We start from the raw sequence: 12,740 nt of genomic DNA, 5'->3' as shown, positions 1-12,740 counted from the left end.
GAATAATAGCTTGAATTCCAGGGCTATCATTGTTCATCTTTTTGGCTTCACGGCTATTGTATTATTCTTCCACATCATGGTGTGTATGTGGGAATATTTTCACTATTATTCATTTTTAGACAGAAATTTGTTAGGACATTTATCTTATAAAGTGTCAGGCAAAGTGATGGCAATTAAAAACGATTCTTCGAATAGTATGGTGTGAATCAGTATACAATAGTATGGCATTGTACATACTGCACATATATTTGTGTGGACACATTACAATTTTGCAGGTGTATAGTTTTAGTTTGTGAAACGATACCTGCTAAACATAGTGAGCATTGTTTTATATTTTATCAAGCAATGAGAATGGGACATTTTTGCTTACAGGGAACTTCAAATTGAGAGTATAATGCTTCCATAGAGATGACTTCTCAGTATGATGCTATGGAAATAACTAACAAAAATGGCTAACTATCTTTTATTATAACTTCCAACCAATCTTAAGAATGCAAATTTTAATTTCCATTCGCATTCAGCAGCATGAATGACAATTAAGTCCTATCAATCAAGATGCATTCAACTTTACTGTACCAAATGTGCTTTTTAATACAATTAAGTGATCATAGGTTTGTTTAAAATTTTACTTAATGAGTCACTGTATTTAACCTTGTACGTTTATTTCTGCAACTGCTGCTAAGATTTTATAGAGAATGTATTGATGCAAGTCTTTAAATATTGTTTTTTTCTTTTTAAAGAGTGTTCTAAATGCTAATCTAATGTTAATTTTAGGTGATGGATTATAACATTAATCTAGGGAAGCATCTTCTCCCTTTGGTGGCTCAGGTGTTAAAGTACTGCACGTGCCCTCAGCTTAGACATTATTTCCAGCAGCCCCCTCGTTGTTCCCTCTGGTCCCTTAAGCCTCACATTCGACAGATGTGGTTGAAGGCCCTGCTTGTCATCCTATATAAGGTAAGCACTTCCCTTATTTCTTTCAGTTACTCCAAATCTATGTCTCATCAGAATTTCAGTACAATTGTTTTTGTGAAGTCAATTATAGTTTAATACATATTAGGGGTGAGTTACTTTTTCTTTAGCCTGACCAGGGGTGTCAAACTGCTGGCCTGCAGGCCGGATGCATCACGAGGAAACTGCGCCCACCCCATTGCTGGCAATGAGGAAAAAGCTCCGATATGTCACGCAACGTCAAGTGATGTCGCGAGTTTGACATGTCTTATCTTGACTATTCTTTGTTTTGGCCTCAGAAGGCATGGGCTTTGATTAAGAAAAACACTGAAATGTGGAGCTACTGTATTTTTTAAAAAAAAAAAAACTGGAAAAAATTTTAAAAGACAAAATGGGTTCTTTAAACTTGTAGAGGTATACAGTATCCATTGTATTCTTTCAGTCGTTCCCAAATGTTGAAAACTGTGTTTGTGATAGGTTTTGTTTTTTTGCCACTTCAAACTTATAAATACAAAAAGATTTGAGGAATTTGACTCTGCCAGCTTCAGCAGAGACTGTAGATGGGATGCTTCTGAGGTCATTTGTGAATGCAGGATTGTTTATTCTTGATACAGCATATATAAATCAGATCTACTTTTAAAAGCAAAGAATAATTTAAAAGTTATTTTAACATTCCCTCATTTCAGTGATATTTCATTCTTAGCACTGTTGATCAGAATTGTTCCACCTTTGACTTATGATGTATAAAAGAATAAAAGAGTTGAAATAATTAAATTACTGCTTTGGAGTTTTCCAGAATAATTTAAATGAAAATAATCACAATGTTTATAAATATTTCCTTTCTTCCTCCCCCCCTCCCTTCCTCCCTTCTTCAGTATCCTTACAGAGATTGCGATATCAGTAAAATTGTGCTGAGTCTCATCCATATAACCATCAACACATTAAATGCCCAGTATCACAGCTGCAAGCCTCATGCCACAGCAGGTCCTTTGTATAGTGACAACAGCAATGTAAGCCGGTACAGTGAGAAAGAAAAAGGTATTACATCATATGATCCCTACCAATTGTCATTAAATATTTTTTTTTAATTTTCATCTTTTTGTTTAGGTGCAGTTTTTAAAGAAAAAAAACTATGCTACATATGCATTCCATATAACAATGACAAGTATTAAAATGTTATTTTGTATATGAAACAGTGTGGGATAGAAACTGGCCTTCTATATATAATCCTGTAAATCAATAACCCTGTTTTTCAAGTATTTCTGATCTGAACTAGTTAGCAGCCAGAAGACATGATGAAAAATCCTTAATTGTCCAACATATGGTCAGATTCAACCATAGTTTACCTGGGAATTGTGATCATCTTAGACCAAATTTAAATCCAAGAAACTCAAGGAAATTCCTAGAACTTTGGCAATCAGACAAATCAGCCATCAATAGACACATAGAGATAAACCACATTTACACACCATTCGAAAGAGCTAGGAAGGAAACAAAAAGTCAGGATACATCCTCTCCCTTTCCACTTTGCTGGATGGTTGTTTCATGACTGTGATTTGGAAAAGGATGAGGAGGATTTTGTTTGTAGCTGAAGTTAGAGCAAATATGCACAATATTAGGATTACATTTAATAATATCTTGATTAACAGCGTCACTAGGTCTTCACCAGTCTTTCGAAAAGAATAGTTCTGGAATTATTATGGCATTTGAGTTGAGACAATCTGCAAGGCATTTTTGTATTTCCCAGCTGGATCGTAAGGCTGATTTGATGGAACTGAAAATATATGATGCTGCCTTATGATTAACACATCTTGTATTTTATTGAAAAGAGTGCTCTGTTGGAAGGAATCCTCAATTTGAAGGACTTCTCAATTCAAATTTTTATATATAAAGATGCATTGGACATATATGTTTAGAAAAGAATAATAATACAATTGGAAAGGATCTTGAAGTGTTCTAGTCCAGCCCCCTGCTCAAGCAGGAAACCCTGTACCATTTCAGACAAATGTTTGTCCAGTCTCTTTTTGAAAGCTTCCAGTGATGGAACATCCACAGCTTCTGAAGGCAAGCTATTCCATTGGTTGATTGCTCTAACCACTAGGAAGTTCTAGGTTGCTTGCCTTGCCTTCTGGTGTTTTGGAAAATAGTTTGATCCCTTCGTCTTTGTAGGAGCCCCTCAAATATTGGAAAACTGATATCATCCCTAGTCCTTCTTTTCATTAGAGTAGACATACCCAATTCCTGTAACCATTCTTCCTATGTTTTAGCCTCCAGCCCCCTGATCATTCTTGTTGGTCTTCTTTGCATTCTTTCCAGGGTCCCAGCATCTTTTTATATTGTGGTGATTAGAACTTGATGCAGTATTCCAAGTGTGGTCTTACTAAGGCTTTGTAAAGTGGTACTAGAATTTCACGTGATCTTGATTCTATTCCTCTATTAATGCAGCCTAGGATTGCATTGACTTTTTTGGCTGCTGCTGCACACTGTTGGCTCATATTTAAGTGAGTCTTAAGTGATAATTAAGTGTCTACTAGGACTCCAAGATCTCTCTTTCTACAGTTTCTAAATACTGTAAACTGTAGAAAATTGACTTTCTACAGTTACTAAAGCATTAAGTTAAAATGCTAGCAGGGTATATAGTATATCTTTTCAATATGCAGTCTTCCCAATGGCTCAAACTATAATTTCTCTAATCTGGTAGCTAGCATTAGCAGACAATGACAGGTGTTTTTATCTGAAGATATGAAGGATACTTGTTTGGGGCAAAATAGTACAGTTACATTGCTGTTGTTAATTGCGAAGTCGTGTCCGACCCATCGCGACCCCATGGACAACGTTCCTCCAGGTCTTCCTGTCCTCTACCATCTTCTGGAGTCCATTTAAATTCACACCTACTGCTTCAGTGACTCCATCCAGCCATCTCATTCTCTGTCGTCCCATTCTTCTATTGCCCTCAATCTTTCCCAGCATTAGGCCCTTCTCCAGTGAGTCCTTCCTTCTCATTAGGTGGCCAAAGTATTTGAGTTTCAACTTCAGGATCTGGCCTTCTAAAGAGCAGTCGGGGTTGATCTCTTCTAGGACTGACCATTTTGAACGCCTTGCAGTCCAAGGGACTCGCAGGAGTCTTCTCCAGCACCAGAGTTCAAAGGGCTCAATTCTTTTGCGCTCAGCCTTTCTTGTGGTCCAACTTTCACAGCCATACATTGCAACTGGGAAAACCATGGCCTGGACTATACGCACTTTTGTTGGCAGGGTGATGTCTCTGCTTTTTAGAATACTGTCTAGATTTGCCATAGCTTTCCTCCCCAGGAGCAAGCGTCTTTTAATTTCTTGGCTGCAGTCCCCATCTGAGGTGATCTTTGAGCCCAGAAAAATAAAATCTGTCACTACCTCCATTTCTTCCCCATCTATTTGCCAGGAATTGAGAGGGCCGGATGCCATGATTTTGGTTTTCTTAATGTTGAGTTTCAAGCCAACTTTTGCACTCTCCTTCTTCACCCGCATCAAGAGGCTCTTTAGTTCCTCTTCACTTTCTGCCATTAGAGTGGTATCATCTGCATATCTTAGGTTGTTGATATTTCTCCCGGCAATCTTAATTCCAACTTTTGATTCATCTAGCCCTGCCTTTCTCATGATGTGCTCTGCATATAAGTTAAATAGGCAGGGCGACAGTATACAGCCTTGCCGGACTCCTTTTCCAATTTTGAACCAATCAGTGGTTCCGTGTCCAGTTCTCACTGTTGCTTCTTGACCCGCATATAGGTTTCTCAAGAGACAAATGAGATGGTCTGGTACTCCCATCTCTTTAAGAACTTGCCACAATTTGTTGTGATCCACACAATCAAAGGCTTTTGCATAGTCAATGAAGCAGAAGTAGATGTTTTTCTGGAACTCCCTAGCTTTCTCCATGATCCACCATATGTTGGCAATTTGATCTCTAGTTCCTCTGCCTCTTCGAAATCCTGCCTGTACTTCTGGTAGTTCTCGATCCACATACTGCTGGAGTCTAGCTTGTAGGATTTTACATTAGATAATTAGTTACATTAGATAATTAGTTACATTAGATAATCTCAGATATGGACTAAGGAGATTCTTTATGAATCCTTATTTAGTCATGAAGATTGGCTAAAGATTGACTGGATGACTTTGGCCCTATTATAATCTCTCATCATAACTTGGTATTACAACATCTCTCAAGGAAACATTATGAAAACAAAATGGGGGTGGAAAGATTGTTTTCTTCTCTGATCTTTACTAAGGAAAAAGGAATTATTCTTTTTGTATGGCACATGTTAAGTAAACACTTTCTGAAGTATCAGTGTTTTTGTATGAGATTTTAATAGGGTTTCTGAAGTGTTAGTTTCCAGCAAAGACCAGATATTAATTTTTAATGAAAGAAACTTAAATATTTTAGATTTAACTGCAATCTAATAGAAAATTAGTAATCTTACTGAAAGTTGTTGTACTTTCAGTTTGGAGCAGTTTGATATAAATTAAATCCTGTGTTAATTTTATCAATTTTTTGCATAAAACTGTAATTAAATGAACAAAACAAAAATAATCATATATATTCATAAACAATATTCCCTAGTACTGTATTTTAATATAATATTTGCAATTATATTCATTGATTTTGTGCAGTTTTCTTTTACAGCAGTATGTTGCAACTTAATCTTATGTCTCCATTTTTGTATGTAGGTAGTAAATTGAGAACTGCATTGCAAAATTCAAAGAAATATGCAGTCCAAATAATTATTATGTTCAAATCTGCATGCCAATGCAAATAAAATTAAGTTTCTTAAAATATGGATCAAACAGACTCTCTCTCTTATTTCTTCCTCTGTCTAAAATAATTTCAACAGTTATCTTAACAATTACACAGGTTTTTTTCCAAATATATAGTCTCAGCTCACCCAGAGTATGTTTTGTATCTTTTTTTACCATACAGGAAGGTGTGTGTTTTGTGTAATGCTGTTGTGATATGTCTATGGAAATTCTCAGTCATCCTGGTCATGGTTGTCCTAAAGGTGCTTTTTCATGAGGCAACTGGACTTTCTTGTTTTTCCTTGAAGATGTTTTGCTTCTCATCCAAGAAACTTCTTCAGGTCTGACATGAAGAAACTTCTTGAATGAGAAGCAAAATGTCTTCAAGGAAAAAACAAAGTTCAGTTGCCTTTTGAAAAAGCACTTTGGGGCTGTTGTGATATAGCTTTAAGCTGTCTGAAAAAGCTGAGCTTTTATTAGGATGAGGGTTGTGATATGTTGCCAACCTTTTCTCTTTCAAGCAGAAGAAGACAGTGTCTTTGATGAATCAGACATTCATGATACACCCACTGGAACGGGCAATAAAGAATCACAAACGTTCTTCGCAAGGTTGAAAAGAATTGGAGGCAGCAAAGTGGTGAAATATCAGCCAGTTGAGATGAATGCTCAAAGAAGTATGTATATCATTGGGTGTGTGTGGGTGGGAGTGGGGGAGAAGCACTGTCATGTTAGACACAAAGCTTCTGCCTGGAAATACTACGATTATATGATTAATGCTTGATATACCGTGAATATATTTGACTTGAACTGGGATAAGGTAAGCAAGCATATCAACATCTGTACCTTAGAATCATAGAGAGACTTTGTGGATTGTCTATATATTTAAATTACACTCTTTATTCTGGATATTATAAAATAAAATGCAATAAAATTGCCACTTATAAAATACTAAGTAATAGCTTATTGTATTGCTATCAGCCCTGTAAGTTTGAGCCAGTTATAATTTAGAACACCATAAAAAATATTTTTCTTTTCTCCTGTTCAATATCTAGTCTGCTAAACATAGTAAAATCTTCACTAGATTTTCTGTTTTTACAATTTTCCCATAAATGACAATATTATCAGAACTGATACCATGAACTGGGGCATGAATTAGTAACTGTAAAAAGATGGGAAGCTAACTTTGGTGTTATCAATATTAAAATTAGTGTATTAATGTTGCCATCTTGTTCTTGTTAACTGATTTTATGTCTGACCTTAGAAAATCTCTTTAGGACTAGAACTAGAACTATCTGCATCCATACAATGTAGTCTTGATGTTATAAACAGGAATTTTATCTAAAATGCCACTATAGCTTAAATACGGAAATGCAAAATGACACTGAATGGAATAGTACCAGCTTTTTCTATTCTAGGTGAAATAGAACTGGCTGAATATAGAGAAACTGGCATATTGCAAGACAATATTCTGCGCTGTATGAGAGAAGAAAGCATTCAGAAAAAGAAACTGCGCTCTCTAAAACAAAAATCTCTTGACATAGGAAATGCAGACTCCCTGTTGTTTACATTAGACGAGCACCGTCGGAAATCATGCATAGATCACTGTGACTTAGAAAAGCCACCTGCCGCTTCCACTTATACCACACTGAGGCAGAATGATTATGGACAACCACAGCAAAATTCTTCTACCAAAACAGAGGAACACGATACAGGAGAGAAGGAAAATATTCCAGCTGTCCCGGAAAGAAGTCAAACGAGGCGACGACCTATCATTCCAGAAGTCAGGTTAAACTGCATGGAGCCATATGAAGTGATTGTAGATTCCCCAGCTAAAACTTCTCCTGCAAAGGAGGACTTAGATCTCATAGATCTGTCGTCTGATTCAACGTCAGGGCCCGAAAAACAATCTGTTGTTTCCAATTCAGATAGCGACTCCTTAGTTTTTGAGTCACTCCCTCCTCTTAGAATAGTGGAAAGTGATGAGGAAGAGACTGATATCACAAGTCAGTTGCACGGCATTGACTCTAGGATGACACTTGCCTCCTCACCATCAAGTCCTACCAGTGTTTCTATCCTCAGTCTTAGCATAACTCCACTGGTGCAATTCAGCATTGAAGATTGTTCCGAAGTTGTGACTCCTTGTGAAGTGAGCCATTTTGTATCATTTGCACAAGACAAAACTCCCCCAACTACCCCTGAAAGTCAAAAGGGTGTTGATGAGCTGGCTAAGCCAGAAGATGTTCAAGGGAGATCCCCTGGCAGCCCCCTGACACTAAAGCAAAAAAGGGATATGCTGCAAAAATCATTTGCGCTCTCAGAGATGTCCATTGATGATAACTCTGAATTATGCATAGAAGAAATTAAGCCTGTTGGACCCTTTCCCAGTTCAACTGGGAAAACAGTCTTTATTAAAGTCCCTGAGGACTCTGATAGCCAAGCTGAAAGTCAAAAGCCTGATGCCGGTGCAGAATCTGATACAGAACAAAGTACAGAACAAAAGCAAGAGGAAGAAGCTGAAGAATCAGAATTTAAAATCCAAATAGTTCCTAGACAGAGGAAGCAGAGAAAGATTGCTGTGAGTGCCATCCAGAGAGAATACCTGGACATTTCCTTTAACATTTTAGATAAGCTGGGAGAGCAGAAAGAGACAGGTGAGCAATACCAGTTGCTTATGCATTAATTTTGAAATGATCTGATTATCAACATTATTATTATTTTCAGTGCTTTTTTTCAAAAAAAAAAAAAAAAAGGTGCCAGAACTCACACACATCATACAACCTGCCTTGCCTACCCTACAAGGTTCCATCCAAAAAGGTGCCGGAACTCCGTTCTGGGCATTCTATGAGAAAAAAAGCCCTGATTATTTTTGTAATATTTTATTGATTTTCTAATTTTACATTTAAGTATTTAAAAAGCAACGTGACGGCTGAGTTAATCAATAATTCAATAACATACAAAAATCTTTAGTACAAATCTCAAACTACCACATCAAATATTTTCTCTCCTTTTCCCTTAATATCTGCTGTCTCATATTTAAACTAATACAATTCTTATTATATCCATTAAGTAAAGATAGCATTGCTACAATTTTCAATAAATTTTTAGCTTATACATATTCTAGTTACTTTAACATTCAATCATTATAAACAGTCAATGTCCTGTAGTTAGTTTTTCCCAATTTTTAGTTTCCCATCAATATTTAAATTTAACATTTGATATTTATAATTTCCAAATTTTTGGTAACCAAAGTTTCCTTTATCACAATTCTTAACAAAGTCTATTAATCAAAATACACATCTTATCTATTTGAGTATATTCTATTTCCCACCATCTTACATCATCTAATTAATAATACAATATAACATTTCTTATTTTCAACTAGTTTACAAATGTCTTAAATTTAATGATCAAAATTTCCCCTATTTCAACATCAAATATTTCCTCACTTTTTCTCTTGATATCTACTGTCTCATATTTAAACTAATATAGTTCTTATTATCTCAATTAAATAAAAATATATTTATTATATTTATCAATAAATTTTTAGCTTATTACGTATTTTAATTATTTTACATTCAATCTTTATAAACAATCAATATCCTATTTATTTGTTTTCTCCAATTTTTAATTTCCCATCAATATTCAGATTCAACTTTTCTATTTATAGTTCCAAGTTTTAAATGACCAAAGTTTCTTTATCTGAATTCATAACAAAATCTGGCATTCAAAGTACACATCTTGTCTATTTAAGTATATTCTATTTTAATTAGTAATATAAATTCCTCGCTGATAAACCAAAACCCCAATTTTCTTCAGCCTTATTCTTGCTTTGTTCCTTTGCCATCTCGTCCTTCATGTCAGTGCTTTTAGGTCATCAAATAGATTTCTCTCTGTTATTATATATATTATTTGAAATAAAAGAGACCATCCAGTCGCCATTTTTTGGAAGGGTTAATAAATCGTCTCTCAATTAATCCAGATCCCCATAATTGTCCTGGTATATTTATCTTCCCTTCGGTTTGTTCTTTTTGCTCCTCAAGTTTCTTCTGGTTTATATAGAAAGTATTTTCCATTTTCAGTGTTGTCAGTCCCTTTTCTGGACTTTCCATTGACTGTATTTGTTGGTCAATTGAATCCTCTGTCATAGCATTTAATTGTTCCACTTCTTCTGTTATGTTTGTGTAGTTGATTATTTAGTTGTAGTCAAAATTTGAGTTCGTATATTTGGGCTGACATCTTGTTCTTTTCAGTAGCATCTTATTTCATCACAAGCTGAAAGATGGTTTCATGTATTGCTTTTAACATAAGGAGAATCTGTTCCTGGTCTTCATCCATATTCTCTTAGTAGTGTGTTAAATTAAGAGCTTTAAAGTCAGAGAATGAAAATAATTTTATAATGGAGTATAGAACACAGCTGACCTTCTCACAGCTGATAATTATCAAGGTTGAAAAAGTCTGGGCTTCCAGCCAAGTCTCCTTTAGACAATAACAAGTTGTAATATCAAACGTAGCCACAAAATGTCACCAATGCCATTTAAGGTTTTTTAAGTCCAAAAATTTTATAATCCTTTTTCCAATTTTATTTCTTTTTTGTAAATAAAAACCAAGGTCTTCGATAAGGATAAGAAATCTTTTGGTCCCCAAATTTTAGAAGCATATAAATCCAGTTAGATTAAGGTTATTCTTTCAGTGTTTTAACTCCCCTGGATAGTCAGTTGCCGCTATTTTTAGAGGGTGGGATAAAAGTTCCCTTCCCTCTCTCCTCCCAGGGGGGAAGATGCTTTGGGCAGCTTTGTAGGAAAAAAAAATACTTGGGATTAAAGAGAGGTTCAGATCTCACCCAGTCTCATCTGCGGTGTTTTGGAGTTCCAGGTGGTAAGTTTGACTTTAGCTGTCTGCAGCCTAGTGATGAGCCATATTTCTATGGCCAGTCTTTCGTCTGCCAGTTTGGCGGGCTGCCCCAGATCAAGCAGACCTCCCACAATCAAGCAGGGATCCCTCCTTGCTGGTTGCCCCCATAGGGTGACTTTTGACCCTTTCCAGGGTCCCCCAGCAGTGCAAAATTGAATGCAGAAGATGGAGCTTGCCTTCCAGCGTCCACGGCGGCCATAATGGCAAACCGGAAGTCATTATTTTTTTTTCAAGGAAGAAGGGCACAGCAAAATTGGGTGATTGGAAAGCAGCAGTTTATAATATAAAGAAATAGAAAACATTGACTCTGAGTAAAGTTGTGAAAGTCAGCATTTCTGCCAGATCTCTTTCCTAACTAAACTATCTAAGTTCAACACATGCCTTTATCAGAGGGAAAGGAAAGTTGAAAGATCAATGAGGCATCATTTATTTCTAGGGAGCTCTCTTTGTCATCAGCTTAACCGGTTCCTCAACAATAAAGGTTTTGTGAAAAGTGTGGAAAGGAGATGATTCATGGTAGGTTATTCAAATTTTCCATTTACCACTTTTCTGGAACTTGAAAACTTGGTTATTTTTTTCTTCATATATATTCTGCAATTCTTCCACAGGAATATTGGATAAGAATAGGATAGCAGTAATCAATATTAACCAAAGTAGATGATAACTGTTGTTCCATGCTTAAGATTGTCGTCGTCGTCACCATCACCATCACCCTCTCCCTCCCCCAACCTGCTTTCCTAAAATTCTCCGATCTCCCATCCTCTCCTTATCTGGAGAGATTTTACTCATTGGTTCCTTGGGGTTGTCAGCTCCACTTTCATAAAGACATTTTCAGTTCCCATACCTCCCTTGGAAGTTCCCCATATAGCAGCATTTTCTATAATGCTGCCTTCTAGAGGTGTAAGGAAAATATAACTGGGCATTAAAATGTACATATGCATTATGATGGCAACATACCCATTATGATGGTGAATCATGTATGTAAATATGAGTCCATAGGAAGGCAGGGTTTGTTTGTGTTAGAGATCCCAAGTGCTATTTTCATCCATCGATTGGTCTTTCCTTATAATCTGTGTTGGAAAAAAGTGAGACAGCATTTTGTAAATCACAATTTCACAATTGTCTTTATAGGGATGCATGGAAATTAAACATTTACATAGGAGAAAGTAGTGTATTGAAAAAGATTCTCCAGCATATGTATGTGTGAATCTAATTTCAGTGCGATACAAAGGAAAATAAATGGTTTTCTCATCACAAGAATCTCATTTCTTCAAATTACTATTTTTAGTACCGAGGTGATAAAAAGGCATATTAGGAAGAAAAAAAAATGGAAAAAATGGAAAGAAAAAGAGAGTTTATGAATAATTATCCTCTGATTTCAAAAGCCAAAAAAAGTTTCTGAGTTTCAAGCAATATTTCTTTTTGCAGATGTATCAGCTAAAGTACTTTCAACCTTAGAAATGCCAAGGGAGTCATCTTCTGCTCCTACACTTGAAGCAGGTGTACCAGAGATAAGTAGCCACTCTTCCATGTCAAGTAAGCTCTCCCCTGACTTTGAGGAAAGAAACCAATGTTTACTGCATTTGTGCTTCTTAGTATGTTTTGCCATCTGGTGGATTACTTGTCTCCACTCATAAATGTTTATGTGTGTATTGTGTTAATTAATTCTAAAAGTACCAGAATGGAGTTGGCATTCTGTAATAATGAGCTTTATAAAGGGTTGAGAAGTCATTTTATATTATCATTCATCATTATAGACCAGTGGTTCTCAACCTGTGGGTCGGGACCCCATTTGGGGTCGAACGACCATTTCACGGGGGTCGCCAAACAATGCAGTCCGCCATTTTTTCCCCCTTTTCCTTAGCTGTGCTACTCCCTTTTATTCTATTGGCTTTTGAAAGCCAATAGAATAGACTCTCTTGAATTGTCCAGGCTGTCTCTGCCCTGCTGAGCCTGCCAAAAGTCAGGACAGAGACAGCCTGACTTGCATGTGCGGTGCTCCCGGGCAGGGAAAATCCTCGACTTACGACCAGTTGGGTAGTCGTCGACTTACAACCGGTTGGGTAGTCCTTGACTTACGACCAGCTGGGGGTCACGGCATTAAAAAAGTTGAG

At 36.4% G+C, this 12,740-nt stretch overlaps 1 protein-coding gene across 14 annotated transcripts in view; it reads left to right on the top strand.

Moving 5' to 3' along the window:
* The window catches only part of UNC79 (unc-79 homolog, NALCN channel complex subunit), a 176,024-nt gene that overhangs the window by 99,253 nt on the left and 64,031 nt on the right, over positions 1-12,740 (top strand). For 11 of the 14 annotated variants that reach the window (XR_005559472.1, XM_039365857.1, XM_039365854.1 and 8 more), the window contains 5 exons: positions 775-957; positions 1,827-1,989; positions 6,237-6,389; positions 7,131-8,366; positions 12,055-12,162. Coding sequence is in view for 13 of the 14 variants with exons in the window: in XM_039365857.1 (XP_039221791.1) it covers positions 775-957; positions 1,827-1,989; positions 6,237-6,389; positions 7,131-8,366; positions 12,055-12,162 (1,843 nt within the window). In the remaining variant the exon portion in view is untranslated. The remainder of the gene's footprint in view (positions 1-774; positions 958-1,826; positions 1,990-6,236; positions 6,390-7,130; positions 8,367-12,054; positions 12,163-12,740) is intronic. The other 3 variants (XM_039365850.1, XM_039365848.1, XM_039365853.1) reach the window with 2 other exon arrangements.

This window comes from Crotalus tigris, unplaced genomic scaffold (genome assembly GCF_016545835.1).
Source record: "Crotalus tigris isolate CLP2741 ecotype Arizona unplaced genomic scaffold, ASM1654583v1 scf7180000020201.887925, whole genome shotgun sequence".
Lineage (NCBI taxonomy): Eukaryota > Metazoa > Chordata > Lepidosauria > Squamata > Viperidae > Crotalus > Crotalus tigris.
Note: the sequence above shows the minus strand (reverse complement) of the source record. Positions and strands in the feature narration are given on the sequence as shown.